At 43.7% G+C, this 16,829-nt stretch overlaps 1 protein-coding gene across 1 annotated transcript in view; it reads right to left on the reverse strand.

Moving 5' to 3' along the window:
• Window positions 1–16,829, reverse strand: part of LOC144756174 (E3 ubiquitin-protein ligase TRIM39-like) — a 200,238-nt gene that overhangs the window by 170,626 nt on the left and 12,783 nt on the right. The window contains exon 3 of the mRNA XM_078645756.1: window positions 7,009–7,111. Within this exon, the coding sequence (XP_078501882.1) occupies window positions 7,009–7,111 (103 nt within the window). The remainder of the gene's footprint in view (window positions 1–7,008; window positions 7,112–16,829) is intronic.

A 16,829-nucleotide genomic window follows, 5' to 3' on the forward strand; every position in this document is an offset into this window, starting at 1 on the left:
TTTGTGGCACTGTACGAGGGTCCAGGACTACTGGGTGAAGATTCATGAGGTTCTGTGAGATGTCATTGAGGTGGAGATACTACCGTAGGCCCGCAGGTGTATATTAAACGTTTGGAAACCCACAGATCTGAATGTGTACCGGAAATAATGGGTGACGTTGGCATGTATGGTTGCGAAATGAAACATAGCACAGTTGTGGGGAGTCAATCAGCCACCCCTGGTTATGAAATGGGATGAGGACTTAGAATGGTGCATGTTCAGGGAGAGGTCTGTCTATGTAGCCAAAGGTTGCCCTGAGAAGTGGGGAAAGGTATGGGAGGCCTGGAACCGACACCGTGCAGATATTTGCACGCCCCCGGTACGTCCAGCAGAAGTAGAGGCGCTAGAATCCCCATGATCCATTATATCCATTTTGTATTCAATATTCTGTGCGTATGGAAAGTTATATTGACAAATGTAAAACTGCTGAAGCCACCTGGTGTTTTTCTTTGATTATCATGTTAATAAAAATATATAATTTTTTTAAATTCTATAAGTGAATGAGACACCCTGTGTGTTACTATTTGCACCATTAATTCCATCTTTTGTATTATATACTTTGATGTACCTTTTTGGCACATGACATTGTGAGTAGATATAGCAGAAGATGTTTGAATGTTTGCAGTTCCCCTTTGGGGCGACATCGCCAGTAAATAGATTTTAAGGCTATGATTTGAAAGTTTATATTGATGAAGTTGTCAAAAGAAACTATATGAGCTGGTTATAGAGAGAATTTAGAATATGTTATTTAGATATTAGTAAGCAAATGTCATACAAGATGAAAAGAAAGTGATTTGAAATGTACTGATTTTGGTTTTTATGTTTTCTTAATATGTTTCTTTATATATTTCTTATGTTTTTCTCTACGCTCCTACGTTATATTTTCTCCCTGCTGTATTGTTTGAACAAAACAACTATATATTGAGTAGGACGTGTCTCCACTTTAAGATGGCCGCCATAGATTTGTTCCAGCACTATATAGATAGGGCTGTGGAAGAACTGTGCCCCTATTAGTGGGATGTGCCCTTCAGTTAACGCGTTATTCATATAGCGTTTGGGCTCACTTTCTTATTTAATTGTAGATGGTTTGAGATACAACATTTACCACACGTTGTTACAAATATATTTTAACGCCTAATTGGTTTTTGATATGCCTTTATATCTTGTGAATATATTTACTGACTAGAAATACTAGTAATTCGTATTCAATGTTATGACACGCTACAGTGCCTTGTCCGTACCTGAAGGCTTATACCAACTACCCATATGTCGGGTTTGTTCTCAATGCACACTTAATTTCTTTGACTTTGTATGACATAAGATGGCGGCCGGAGCTGCAAGTGTTTTACAGTACGGCTGGCGCGTCCAGACTACTTTGATGCCATGACGCATTATCATCACGCCGTATGCGCATTATAATGTGGAAGCAACATGGCGCATATTCTCGCATCCCGCTACTACACAGAACCATGCGCGCAGACAGATAGTCTTATTAAGGTAAGAGGATTGGCGTTTTCTCCGTTGGGTGTTAGACCTTGATATTTTCTGAAGCCTTTTTGAGGTTCAGGCTTGCGTTTTGCCGTGAGGTACCGTTTAATTTTAATTCTAATTTCAAACTGCGAGTGTACTTGTATGTGTCTGAACGATGTTTGATTATTACCACGCATGGGCAGGGGGCATAGTATAGATACAGATTACTAGAGTTATTTTACGATATCTTTATACAGGTGCTACTTTTGGTATGAGACAGTTCATATTTTAGATACAAACAAGGTGTATGCATATTTTCTGATTAAGATTGATTGTTTACTATGTAGGAATACTGGGTTGCTTTTTAGGATGTCCCTTATAGAGACCTGGGGCTTGTCAATCTTATTATGTTTATTATGATTATTTTATTTTAAGGTTTATTGACTCTTCATTGTTTATAACTACATACAAGCTTTAGGGTTTGAAATGTTATTTTATAAATAATTTTTGCCAACAGTATGTTACTTATGTAGACATATATATATATATATTTTTCTTTTACAATAGGATTTTGGATTTTCTTTCAATCGTACCTGTATTGTGGGGCACCTGCTACTACATAGTATACACTATTGGAAATGTTCCCTCCCCTTCGAATATTAAGGTGAGACTTGATCATTAGTATGCCCTTGGGCAGCTATAGGAATTATTGTTTGAATAAGCTCTAATTAAGCCCAATGGTGACTTTTGATATATTGCATATCTTTCCTCATACTAGGAAATTGGATTATTGTTCCATTGGCCACTGTTCAGTTGTTTGATCCGGAACCACATTCCAATAAATAGAGTATGATATCCGTCATGTTGCAAACCAAGGCAAGTTTGCGATACGCCTCTGACCATATTATATACTCTCTATGGGAGGTGTTGATTTCTCACTGATTCTTTCTTACTAGCTCCGTTTCGCACATGGTACTTCATCTCTATCGCCCTGATTTTATCATTTATTTTGTGACTGTTCAATTGTAGTTCATAACACAAAAAGAATCTGGTGGTCAAAAATGTATGGTGAAAGCGAAAAAATGCAAAAAAGTGTCTACAATCACGGTAAAAGATATCCTATCAGTGCCTACTCATATACAAAGACTCCCAGTATCACAGACAGTCAAATTAGATGAATTACAGAATTTCCATCAACTGCCCTTCGTGGCCAGTGTCATTATCTGGAATTCCTGCATGTCTGCCAAAGCCCCTATGAATCATAAAAGGTACCGCCACACCTTAACATTTACGTTGTCTCCGAACCCTTGGCACAATTTGGACGATGTTAATGATATCGTCTGACCGGCTGCTTCTGAGCTAATACCTGTCACTTATGTTTGCCCACATTTACGATAGTCACACGCGGCATGTAGTTCGTGGTGAGCGTCTCAGACAACATATAGACACGCTGGCGTGGCCACTCTGCCGTTGAGAGACTTTCCGGTTAAGTGGTTTGACGGTTTCTACTGCTCTTATCGACGGTAGCATGATGCCCGTCTGGGCGTACTACATACGGCTCTGGCGGGTTTTAAGCCGCTTTGGAGTCAGTTTATGCAGTCTCCTTTTTTGGTGACACTTGGCTAAGTTTCTGGATCTATCACCAACAGCAAGTGCGGATATAGATTCCCACACACTTAAGGGAACGGGGTCACAGGATAGGTTATTATTGCGGCTAATATGGATGGACCTGGTGAATTGAATTTGAAAAGCAAGTTTAGAACACTACAGTTTATGGTAGTGATAAAGTCTGTTTTTAATTTTATGGATGCCTTGCACATCTAGGGGCGTCATACAGGAGGATGGGACCTTTTCTCAACATCTGGGGGTCCCCTATAAATTTCGAATTTGCCTAGTGGTTTTAACAAGAAGATGATGATGTTTTCAGGATGTCAGGGACCGAGTATGGTCTTGAGACATATACTTCTCCTACAATAGGAATGGGTCCTTTTATTAAGAAAAGTGAATCCCTTTGTTTTGCAGGGCGGGGCTTCCCATATACCTGAGTGGTTACCAGGTGAGGTGAGGCCAATACCTCCTCAAGGACAGGTGAGTGTATCTACCCTGAATTTTTTGTATACTTATGGTTGTTGTTTGAGAAATGCATTCCTGTGTTTTACATTACATGGTATCTGTTATGTGTCATTTATCTCCACAGGTGTGAAGATCACCCTGCCTGTATGGAGGTATTTGTTGAATAAAGTTCACCTTTTTGACTTATATAATTTTTCACTGAGTGGAAGTACCTTGAACAGACATAAGGTCCTGAAGAAAGCCGGGGCGACTACCCCATATGACTGAAACTAGTAGACCATTGATAACAATGGCTTATTTGTTAAAAGCCATTTCTGCACTCCCTTTTTACTGGGTTTGGAAACAAAGCGTCAATAAAAGTATTTGCTTGTTTCCATATCCTTTTTAACTCCACCTTTTTTGCTCTGCACTCCTTGTCTTCCATCTGACTATCCTCAACACACTACAGTTAGTTGTTCTTAGTCTATCTGAACGAATGGGGTTACTGCTGTCTGATTAATTGGTGATTCTGCCCATGGTGGTACCTTTTATGATTCATAGGTGCTTTGGCAGACATGCAGGAATTCCAGATGATGACACTGGCCACGAAGGGCAGTTGATGGAAATCCTTTAATTCATCTTATCAGACTGTCTGTGATGCTGGGAGTCTTTGTATATGAGTAGGCACTGATAGGATATCTTTTACCATGATTGTAGACACTTTTTTTGCATTTTCTCGCATTCACCATACATTTTTGACCACCAGATTCTTTTTGTGTTATGAACTATTATTGAATTGGGGACTGAATCTGTAGGTGGTCGTTAAATATTCCCCTTGGGCCCTCTTTCCTTTTTGGAATAATGTTTAGTACTGTTCAATGGTATCCTTGATTGGGGTTATGGAGAATGCGACCTCTTAGACTGTCTTCGTATCTTCTTGGAATATTTTCATGATAGGATGTTATTAGTTGTTTTCCATTTCTGGATTAGACTTGGGCGCTAAAGGCAGGTTATATTAGGAAATTTCCTCTCACTTTTCTAACTTTTCCCCCTTTTCTTTTTCTTTTACTTTAATAAACTTTTATATAAGAAATTTTTCATATAAAGAATTGTTTATGAAAACTTTTTTAGGAAAGATTCTCTTGGGATATATATTCTTTGTAAATTGTTTAGATTGATTCAAGTAATTATATATACACTTTTGATAATACCGATATAGGTATCTTTATGGAATATAAGTAAAAAAAGTCTTTTAGACTGCTATGTTAAATATATTTGTACCTAAATATATATATATGTTGTTTTGGTGAATGGTCCAATATATGTTAGTGAATATGTTGATATTTATATGCTTCTCTTTTTTTGCGCCATTACTATATATTGTGAAGTGTTTTAAATTTAAGATTGTTATTGTTTTGTTTTTATGTATTGACTTAAGTTATGTCATATGTATGTTTCAGCCCTGATGAAGTTCCTCACTGGAACGTAACGAATTGGCTGAATGCCATTTTAAGATTTTGAATTACAATAAAGAAGACAATTGGACTCATTTGGATGTTTGGGACTCTTTTCTCTGGTGCACCTTCCTTTTCGTAAAAATACTTTAAAAGAATAGCATAACTAAAAGTATTATAGCTAATGTAAATGGATGCTTCCGGTTGACATTTGGAATTCCAATAGTACACACACAGCTCACATTTGCAAAGCTCTCTTGATAATTTCCTTCAAAACTTTCAGCACTTATGGGTCAACATAACTCATGCAAAAATTTGACACGTGTGAAAAGTGTTGTCTGTTTGCCTTATTCAGCACAGGCTTCAACCCTCAGGAGCTTCTCATCATACTGCAACAAATGCAAAATCATCATAAAAGTCAACTATTTGTCCTGAAGTTATACTGGTTCTAAAGGAGGTATGTATACCCTTTTTGGCTATGATAGTTGCACTACGGCGCCCAGACCGTTTTAAAAATACCTTTAAACATGTCCCTATTACAAGAAGAGATGAAAACTTTTCATTTGTACTGCCAATAAAAAGTATCCCCTGTGATGAATGGTCAGATTGAAAGTTAAAGTTTGAAAATGTTTTATGTCTTGCTCTGCGTTGTTAGTTTGTGGTTAATAAAGTACTGTCCGCGTAGCACGGTTACAACACAGAGTGCTTGAAGAAAAACCATAAAACAAAACTTTAAAGCATAAATCTAGAAATGCTCAAGAAGGATAAGAAGGATCTTGAAAACAATAAATTGAGAGCCCTGATGACTTTCAAACTCTGTGTTGTGTTAATGAAGCACAAAATGGGGGGAGGGTTTTGCCAGAGAAAACAGCCGGGCCTGACATGGCTGCCACCTAAGTGACCGTGGGCAAGAGAAAGAAAGGACTCAACGTAGTACATGTAATCGGAGCTACTGGGAAAGTGCTGAGCTGCTGAATAGAAGGTGAGAAAAGCAATAGAAAAAGCTTTGTAAGCCATTACAATTACAGCACAATAACTAGCAGCAACTTAGCCTTTTGAAAAATAGTAATTTACCAATTCCCAGGCAGTGAGTTTCGAAGGCAGGCAGAAGGAACACAGACGGTTCTGCACCACGGACACCGAGGAGAGAGTCTGCATGTTTGTCTCGAGGGCGAGGCTTCAAAGGGCTGACTCTAGAGTGAAATCCAGACCAGGCTGACGCTGCAGCATGTCTTGGTCGTGGTCTAACAGAGCGAATGGCGAGACAGCCATGTTGAATAAATTGCATTCATAAATAAAGCGCATTAGCCCATGAATAAAATATTTTTTTAACACTATGAAGTAAGTAGTTAGGCAAGGTTAGGAAAGCTGTGTCTAAGGGGTAAAAAAGAAGATTGGAGCACAACAGATGGTCTGTACTGTCGAAGGAAATTAAAAGAGCATGCCAAATGCATGATGATTGTTAAAGGGGCAGTCTTTCAATAAATTGAAACTGCAACAAGATAAGAAACAGAGTGACCAAAATAAACAGGCAACTGCAAACACGGGCAGGAAAGGAAGATAAAAATAGTCCCAAGAAACACAGATATAGAACCAAGGTGTAAATATACAGTAGTCAGGCTATGCTGTGTGGGAGGAAACGAAAGGCAAAAAGGAGGGACAAGAAGAATGACTGACCAATAACAACAGAGGATTTTTAAAGGACACTGAAACAAACAAATCAAAAGCAGGGGGGTGACTTTAAGCCAACATATGTATTACAAAAGGTTGTGAATGCTCGACCTAACAAAAAAGAGAATGCAAGGCATTAGGTAATATTTAGGCGCTAGTGGGATCACAGCATGTAAGGCTGGTGTATTAGGTGCAAGCTGTTCTCTAGCGTTCGCAACTTTCACATCTCTGTGAGTCATGATTTGAGGGGGGACAGTGAGACCTAAAATCAGAGACATGCTGCAAGTGTAAGACATGAGATCCCCAATTGTCTCATACATACCCTGCACTCCTGAGCGGCCTCTTCTATGGGATGCACAATGTGAGACCTGTGATCCCTGGAGCGGTCGCACACCACACAGATGAGTTTTTGATCTTCTTGGCAGAATAGTGTCAGGTGCACTCCACGGGATCCAGTCGCTGCAATTATGGTTCCACCTCCAAATGTCACCAACACCCTGAAGTAGAAACACAGGGTGTTCGAGCCATTAGGCGAGGGAGAAAAATAACAAACTAAAATAAAAAATGTGGGATGGGTAAGGGTAGGGCCAGCAGGGAAAGGACGCCTGTAACAAAAAACAAGACATGCATCAGATAGGTGCTTGCTTACAATGGACTACTACTCTCATTTAGTCTCACTAATAAATCATGAAAAGAAGTAAGTACCTGAGCAGAAAGAAAACCCGACCTTGGATAGGAAATTACTACAGCCCTTCTGCCACAATCTGTGAGGAAGGCCTAAGGAGCACATAGATATATAGTTAACAAAAGACAGCCCTGTCATACCAGACACATACACGTTGTACTGATACACATATCCCACCACTCACAACATACCACAGATGAGCCAGAGGACACAATGTACAAGGGGTGTCCAAGGTATCCAAGTAAGGATGAAAGTTTCAACACAAGGTAAGAGAGAGACACGGTAGTGTGTAGGAAGCAAAAACTACAACACTCCGCTCAATAAAGGATGACCATACAGTAAATGTTTGGGTTATGCCAAACAGCAAATCGTAGTTGCGACCACCACAGAAATCTGCCAACAATAAACCCCCAAAAAGAGAACGCACAATGAGAGACTGGGGTGACCTGTAGTTGCCTCACTACATGCCCAGCTCTGTCTTGTCCTTGTGAGTACACAGGTAAATAACGGAGACGCGTAGTTTCCTCACTACCGCGCCCCGCTATCTTAGTTCCACAATACAATCCAGGTGTACGGTAACACGTGGTTTCGACCGCCACCGTGTTCCGCCACACCCAACTTAGCCGGGAAAAAGAACAACAATGCTTTTCCTCAGAGAGCTGCCGTCTCCGTTCTTCCCGCAATCCCAATAACAAAAGAAAAGTGAACAGCTTACCGCAAAGGCGGTAGGAATGCTAGAACGGCAATACCTGAATAGTGCCGAGGCCCGACACCAACAGAGACCGGGATGCCGAAGTTCTCCAAAAGCAGCGTGCAAAGGGAGGGGGCCAAACAGGAGTCACAAAGGGGGACGTGCAGAGCAGCCGCTCCCACGCCAAGCGCCACAGAACCAGAATAACGCGCAAACGGATGCGCGTCTACGTTGGTGAAGTACTTCCTGCGAGACCCCGCCTGCTCATGGGAATTGTAGTTCCTGAGCTTTGGCAGGCGCGATCGCGCTGCGGGATCTGACAGTACATCCCCCCTCCCTAGCGCCTCCTAGGACCAGGGCGCAGCGGGCATCTACGGTGGAAAGCACGAATAGCAGCAGGGGCGTGGACATTCCCGACAGGTTCCCAAGAATCGTCCTCCACCGAGTAGCCCTTCCAGGATATCAGATACCACAGGACCCCTTTACTCCATTTGGAGTCCTTAATACGCCGCACCTCGTATTCAGCACCAACATCTCGAACCACCGGAGGTGTGGCCCTCCGTCTCGCCGATCGAGCAGGTTTCAGCAGGTTACAATGGAATACTGGGTGTATGCGCAAAGAACCAGGCAGCTTCAACTTATAAGCAACAGGGTTGATTCGCTTCACTATGGTGTAGGGCCCAATGTAACGTGGATGGAAAACACTACGCAGTTTGAACCGTATGTTGCGAGTCGACAACCAGACCCTATCACCCACCTGGAACGAGGGACCTTCCTTGCGGTGTTTGTCTTCCCACTTCTTGTATACCTCTTTGGCCTTCTCCAGATGCGCCCTGACCTTTTTGTGCAGAACATGGAGCTTCCGCATCTGTCCCAAAACGGAAGGCTGTCGAGACACTTCCTCCGGGATGCGCACAGGAAGGATTCGTGCATTAAACCCATAAGTAGCCATGAAAGGGGAGACTCCCACAGAACAATGACAGGCGTTATTGTATGCCATCTCGGCCATCCACAACAAAGAAACCCACGACTCATGGGCATTCTCGGCAAAACACCGTAGGTATTTCTTCAAAGTTTGGTTTAGCCTTTCGGTTTGTCCGTCCGTCTGTGGGTGGAAACTGGTCGAAAGGGAAGATTGTATGTGCAACGCCTGACACCATGCCTTCCAGAACCTCGCGATGAACTGAGGGCCTCTGTCTGACACTATGACCTCTGGGACTCCATGTAAACGTATGACGTTGTTTAGCAGCAGTTGAGCCGTCTGCCCAGCTGTTGGTAGGTTAACACATGGAATAAAATGGCCTAATTTGGTGAGGCTGTCCACGACCACCAACACAGCCGATTTGCCCTGATCAAAAGGGAGTCCGGTGACAAAATCCAGACTAATGTTCTGCCAAGGCTTCCTAGGGGAAGGCAACGGCATCAACAACCCTTTTCTCGGTCCGGTAGAGGATTTGGCCCTTTGCACATGTCTCACACTGCCCTGTCCACACAGAGACATCTGTTTCCATTGACTCCCACCAGAAATGGCGTTTCATGAGATGCATGGTCTTTTGTACCCCCTGATGTCCTGCCAAAGGGGAATCATGACACCACATGAAGGCTTTTTTTTGTAACGCTGGAGAGGGGAGAAACAACCTGTTATTTTGGAAAGGCAACCCGTCCACCAAAGTGCGATTTGCCCCATACGTGGCCCATCTGACCCAAGCGTCATGGTCCTTAGCTTGTCTGACAAGAGCCAAAAAAGTATTTGCTTGTATAGCACAGACCACCTTCTCGGGACTGATTATGGACACCTTTGCTTCACCGTTGTCCTTCTCTTCCGACTGATCCCGTCGGGATAGGGAATCGGCCTTCAGGTTATCGGCCCCTGGTCTAAAGGTGACGGTGAAGTCGTACTCTGCAAAAAAAAGCATCCACCTCATTTGTCTCTGTGTTAGGTGCTTGGCTGTCTTCATATACTGAAGGTTGCGATGGTCAGTATAGACGGTGACAGGGAATCTAGCCCCCCAAAGGTATTGCCGCCATTCCTGGAACGCCCTTTTAATTGCTAGTAATTCCTTCTCAGAAATCGTGTAATTCTGTTCGGGGGAACTTAGTTTCTTGGACAGATACGCCACGGGGTGGAGCTGTCCGGTGTCCTTATCCCGTTGAGACAGAACTGCTCCGATAGCTTCGTCAGAAGCATCCGCTTCGACTACATATGGATATTCTGGTCTTGGATGTGCCAGGATCGGAGCCGTTGTGAACGCCTTTTTTAGGAACAAAAAAGCCTCTGTGGCTTCGGGGGACCACACAAACTGCACACCTTTTCGCAACAGTTTCGACAAAGGAACCGCCACCTGAGAGAACTGCGCAATGAAACGGCGGTAATAATTGGCGAAGCCTAGAAATCTTTGCACATCTTTCACGCAGGTAGGGATGGACCACTCCTGTACCGCCTGTATTTTTCTGTCTGACATTTGCAGTCCCTCGTGGCTGAGCATGACTCCTAAAAACTCCGCTTTGTCCACACCAAACTCACACTTGCTCAGTTTGCAGTATAACCTGTTGTCTCTCAACCGCTGGAGCACTTCGGTTACATGTCTGGTATGTTCCTTGACGTTTTCAGAGTAGATCAGGATGTCGTCAATGTATACCACTGCACTGATATCCACCACATCCTTCAAGACGTCGTTTAAAAAGTATTGAAATGCCGCTGGGGCGTTGCACAGCCCAAACGGCATCACCATGTACTCGTACAAGCCGTATCTGGTTTTGAAGGCGGTTTTCCATTCGTCCCCCTCACGGACGCGGACCAAGTGGTATGCCCCCCTTAGGTCCAATCTGGTAAACACCTTGGCATACCGAACCTGGTCCAGCAAAACAGAGATAAGCGGCAGTGGGTATCGATTCCTGACAGTGTTTTTGTTTAGCATTCGGTAATCGACACAGGCCCTCAATTCACCATTTGCTTTTTTAATAAAGAAGAGGGGCGAGGCTGCAGGAGACCTAGATGGGCGTATAAAACCAATGTCCACATAGTGGTCCAAATACCCCTTCAAATGAGTGGTTTCAGGGTCCGACAATGCATAAACCCTACAGGAGGGTATGGTGGCTCCCTCCACTAGATCAATCCTGCAGTCATAGGGCCTATGCGGAGGGAGTTTCTCAGCCTGGCTTTCGCTGAAGACGTCCCTGTAGGCCCTGTACTCCATTGGTAGACATACCTCTTTTTCTGCTGCTGTTGCTACCATCAACGGAAGAACAGAAGGCGAGAACTCGACGTCTTTTTCCATGTGATCTTTGCACTCCTCGGACAAAAAACGGATCGACTTCTTCTTCCAGTCGATGGAGGGATTATGATGGCTGAGCCAGGGCATTCCAAGTATTACCTCATATTGAGGGGCCTCTATGATGTTGAGCACCAACTCTTCCCTATGCCTACCGTCCAGTACAGCAACCGACAAGGTTACCCTCTCGGTTTGTTCCGTTATGAGACCAGATATTAAGGGTTTGCCATCAACTGCCAAGACCTCCTCCGGGATGTCTCTGGTTACCCGGTCTATCTGTGGAAAAGTAAATTTTGCCATGTTCTGTGTCCCTACGCTTCATCCATCATATGTTATGTGTGCATGACCAATATGCATATGTTATTCCCCATGTCCGATTAAAGACGCAATTACAGTTGTGTCCACCTCTAGTATGCTATTTTCCAGTCTTCGTGAATACTACGAATATCAGGCCTATGTAAAGTAATGTTGCCACGTTTCTTAGTGTGCACGTTATTCCATTATAAAATCCCCGTTTCTAGGCCTCAAAAGGGCCCGGACCCTGGATTCAGCTCCTGTCTCCTGAAAGCCTCGCTGAGGAGCGATACAGCCCCCACCTGTATCCTCGACCCTTCACTTACTTCCTGCCTCGCAGTGCCCGGTGCAGCTTGGCTCTGCCTCTGAGTCTGCCAAGCGTATGTTATGATTCCAGCTATCAGTTCAGTCCTCCTCTCTGCATTCCTAAGCTACTGAACTGCATCAATAATTTCCGTCATTGTCTAGCCTTCTCGTCTCCATGTTAGAGAAATACTGTATTTAATGGTCATTTAGTATTCTTCATCACGCACTACATGTAGAATAATGCATGGTCCAGTCTTAGAATCAAGTTAGCTTTTCCCCTCATGACTTCTAGTTTATATCGACATGTTCCCTAAACATCAGATACCAGATAGGGTTTAGGTACATGTCGCTCCGACCCTTCAGACTCTAGTCTCTGCTCCTAGCACAGAATTCATAGCCCCCAGCTTCTCCTAGTAACACGTCATTGCTAGTTTTCGCGCACCATTAGGTTAGAGGTCCCGGCTCCTTAGGTAGCCCCCTCCAAAGTTTCCGCCCATTCATGACATATTCTGTTACGTTTGCATCACATGTCTATGTATACTCCCAGTTACACCTCTTTTTACTGTTATCTCTCGCGACTGCTACGCGTCACGCCTTCTGCTCCACCCACTGCTACGCCTACTGCAATGTAATGCTATGTGTTTGCGCTATGTATATAAGTCAATGTTTTGTTATTGAATGTTAGCGCGCTCATCCCAGACCTAGCCCCAGCAGCTGCTGGGCCTCTTTTCCCCTGTTAGGCCCCAGTTGTCCTGCTGGGCCCTGTCATTCTGTTCCTATGCAGGTTGTCCTGATCCTGTCCTTATGCTGTAATAAAACCTGCAGAAACTCCTACTACCTCGAATCTTGACTCTTATTTTATTGAGCTATCTGTTATGCTATAAGTCTAGTCAAAAATAGGGTATTATTTATTTATTTACCACATAATGGCGCCCGAACAGGGACTTGCCCTTTCCCCACGCGTCGGTGAAGCCACGCCGACCCCCTGACCCTCTGCAGTCGTGACGGAACCATACCGTGCACTGGCAGATATTTCTGCTCCAAGTATCCCTCAGGCCCACGGAGGAGACGGAGGAGGCGGTCCAGCATCCGAACGAGACGGTGGAGGAACGCGGCGAGTCCCGACCAGAGCCCAAGCCGAGAGTCCAAGGTCCGAGGTATCCGGAGGTCCACCCGTAACTGAAGTCCGAAGTTCGTCGTCCGTCGTCCAGTCCCGTTCGAGGCCTTCCGTTCCGTGCTGCCCGGTGAGTACCATTGCTGGGGTAGTATCTAGACAGGACCAATCTAAATTGACTCCTGGTCCGTGGGTTGGTGGTACCCAGACTCACAAACGAAGTGTTCACCTAGGTGGATACGGGTCTTGATGCGTTCCTTTATGGGACCGGTATGTTCCGTACTGTTACAGCAGTGCATCCAGTAACTCTAGTCTGTTCCGTTCTCGAGAATTCTGTTCTGTTTCTGTTTTCAGTATTTTCAGGTAGTATTCTGTTCGAACTGTTATGTTATGATATTGTTTAATGTATTTCCAATGTCGTGGTATGCCTGAATTGTTTTCCCAATTGTTATTGTTTTTCGTGTATTGTATTGTGTTCCGATTCAAGTTTAGAATGCCGCTCTTTTCCAAGTTACGTCAGTTAAAAACTAGAAAGGGTCTGTTAGAGGAAGCGGTTCCTGTCCCACCTAGGGACAGTCCAGGTCATTTTATGTATCAGAAACATGGCATAAGCGCCATAATGTATCTAGATTTATGGGTAGAGTATACCAAACAGTTAGAAGAAAAGTATAGATGGCCCGTATCGGGTACATGGGATGCCGAATGTATCATGCGAGTAGAAGAAGCATTATGGAAAAAGAAAGCCAGACAGTCACAGAAAGATGCCATCGAGTTATGGCGTAAAGAAGCGCATAAAAGAACGGAAAAGGAAGTCAGAAAGTCAGAGTTAAGTAGAGAATCCCAAGAACGAGCCCAAGAAAGAGAATTAATCGAGATAGGTGAACAAGTCAAAGCCGAACAGTCAGACAGACAGAGGCATGCCCTTATTAAGGGTATGTATCCTCTTCTTGCCGAGGGCTTGCCAAAAGCGACCCCGGAGGCATCCAGTAATTTCCCGCCACCATTAGTTCCGACCAAACTACGTCACAAACCGACCGCAGCTGATATTTTTATTTCGTCCTATCTGGACGACACAGTCCCCGAATATGCAAATCCTGTCCGCGCTCCGCCAGTCCCTGTAAACCAGGTAATTCATGCTTCTCCAGACACCGGAGTACCTGTTACGGTACCCCCGGTCCAGCTTACAGTTCCATTTCCCACTCTGCCAGGACGTAGAGCCTCAGTAGACGACTCCAGTCTAGGGGCCGCAGGAGGAGCTACTCCTCAAACCCCGCCGCCACACAAGCGTTTATCAGCACTCGAATTACATGCTCAAGCATCACAGCGTACTCCTAAAAGTAATAAGTCTGTCACAGAAATCAGGCAAGCCCTTAACGAATGTGTCTATGATCCAGTTCCAGGCGAATATACTATGGTTTTATATTCCTTACGTGTAAGGAGAGTGACCGAGTATCTAGTCACCTTACCGAATATGAAAGAAGATCTAGACAGAATATATCGTTTCATCCGTACAGGGGATGATCCAGAAAGTATTGGCGAGATTATGTCTCAAAGGAAAGCCGAGATTCAGCTCATGATATTAAAGTTCCTGATCAATTGTTTAATAAGAGAACAAGATTACCCGTCTAAAGATCCGGTCGAAATGAGAATCCTGACAAGGTGGAGTGATAATATAGCCGAGGGTAAGCACAAGACCGTCAGTGCCATGGAGAGTATGTACAAGAAAATTCGTAAAGAAATAATAAGGTTACACGACCAGCGTAAAGCAGCACAAGTAAGCGAGAAAGAAAGTATCTCTGATCCTGAAGAGGAAGAGAACGAGAATCCCGCCAGAATAGCGTATGTAGGAAAATCCAGATTTCCAGATCGCCATTTACGTCTAGAACCCAAGTCTATTTTTCAACATCTAGCACCAGAACAAGGTTCCCTAGAACAAGTATTTCAAGCTACCGATCACATTCTGAAATCACGAGTCGGTTACAGTGAACTAAGTACTATGCATGAACAAGAACTAGCCCGATCAGCAGTCCGATGGATTACTGATTCTACCACTTTTCCAGACGAAATAGTGGCACAAATGTTTCTGAAATTGCCCCCAGCCGAGCAACGACTGGTGGGTATGTATATGATCCAGCACCTCATTACTCTGTACGAGGGTCAACATTCTGATCCAGGCCCGTTACACGATGTCCTGAACGAGTTACTCCAGTATAGATGGAGAGGTCTAGGTACCGATTTAATTAGTGTCATTCTAGAACAGCGTCACAAGTATAGAACGTTCCTGAACCCGCATTTTGTTCATGTCTCACCCCCAGAAAGTAAACCATTCTACATAGACAGACAGAATCCGTTACGAGAAGTCCACCCAGTCCAAGGGGCAGGTGGCGTAATGCAACGAGTATTTGTATACACTCCGATTTCAAAGATGGAACTTCTTGAAATGAAGAAATTAATTCCCTGTCATGACAAAGATCCAGCAGGGTTCCATAGAGAATTAAAAGACATGCTCCGTATGGGAGAATACACTTACCCAGATATTATTAAAATGTTAAAGGTCCTGTTACCCGCAGGGGTGTATGAAAAGTTAAAGGAAAAAGAATGGGAGGTGGGAGAGAAAAAGATCGATTGGGCAGCTCTAGAAGCTGAAGACAAGGCACGAGTACCAGGTACCGGTCTTGGAGATAAATGTAAAGAATTACCAGAATTATTGATTCAAGTTTTACCCAGATTATTGACAACTAGGAAAGAAGACTGGGATGCAATCTCAGCCTGTAAACAGAAACAAGATGAGGATATTAGTGATTTTTATTCTAGATTTGAGAAATGTTTCAGTATTAATAGTGGTCTCAAGACAAGTAGTGAGTCATACCCTCATCTTTTCGTTACTAAATTAGTCGAGAATTCAAGTCCACAAATTAAAAATCGAGTTTTGAAAGTCGAAAGCACCTGGCAAGCCAATACTCCGTCCCAGATGCTCCAGATGCTCCAGTATCACCAGAATAGAATCAGGGAAGAGCAAGAACACGAGAGAAAACGTATGAAAGACACGAAAATGAAGGTGCTAGTTGCACAATCTGTTCCTCAAGACAGTCAGAAGAGGGGTCCGAATCAAGTCAGTCATCCTGCAGCTCCCGTTAAAGGGAACTGCAATTATTGTAAACAGCCAGGTCATTTTATAAACGAGTGTGCAGTTCTGAAACACAACATAGCTACTGGTAAGACTAAAGAAAGACCACGTCCGCCGAGACAAGAACAAGTTTCACAGATTCCTCAGTTACAGAATGCACAACAGACAGTTACAGTACCGCAGCCTATTGCTGCAACACAGCATGTCACATCACAGATGTACCAGTATGCACAGTCTGAGTATCCAGAGTATCAGTCATATTCATGAAACAGCCTAGAGAGGGAGGTAGGCTTGCCTCTCATCGAGATACCTGTAGATCAAGAAGGTCCCTATGTTCACAGTCAAGTATTAGGGAAAGACAGAAAGTTTTTGATCGATACAGGGGCAAGTAGGACCACAATTAGTCACGCCGAAGTTCCAGGGGCTCCGCTCTCAGGCTCAAGAAATGTTTCCCTTGGATTTTCAGGAAAACCAATAGTTAATGAAATATCAAAGCCAGTTACTCTAGAAGTAGGTCCATTGTCCCGTACTACTGATCTGTTACTTACTAAGTCATGTCCAGAAAACCTATTAGGTATTAAGACATTGAAAGAGTTAGGTGCAGTTATATGCTGTTCCCCAGAGGGAATACGTCTGTTCCTACGTGACTTTAAG

Source organism: Lissotriton helveticus, chromosome 5_1, assembly GCF_964261635.1.
Source record: "Lissotriton helveticus chromosome 5_1, aLisHel1.1, whole genome shotgun sequence".
In the NCBI taxonomy this organism is placed as follows: domain Eukaryota; kingdom Metazoa; phylum Chordata; class Amphibia; order Caudata; family Salamandridae; genus Lissotriton; species Lissotriton helveticus.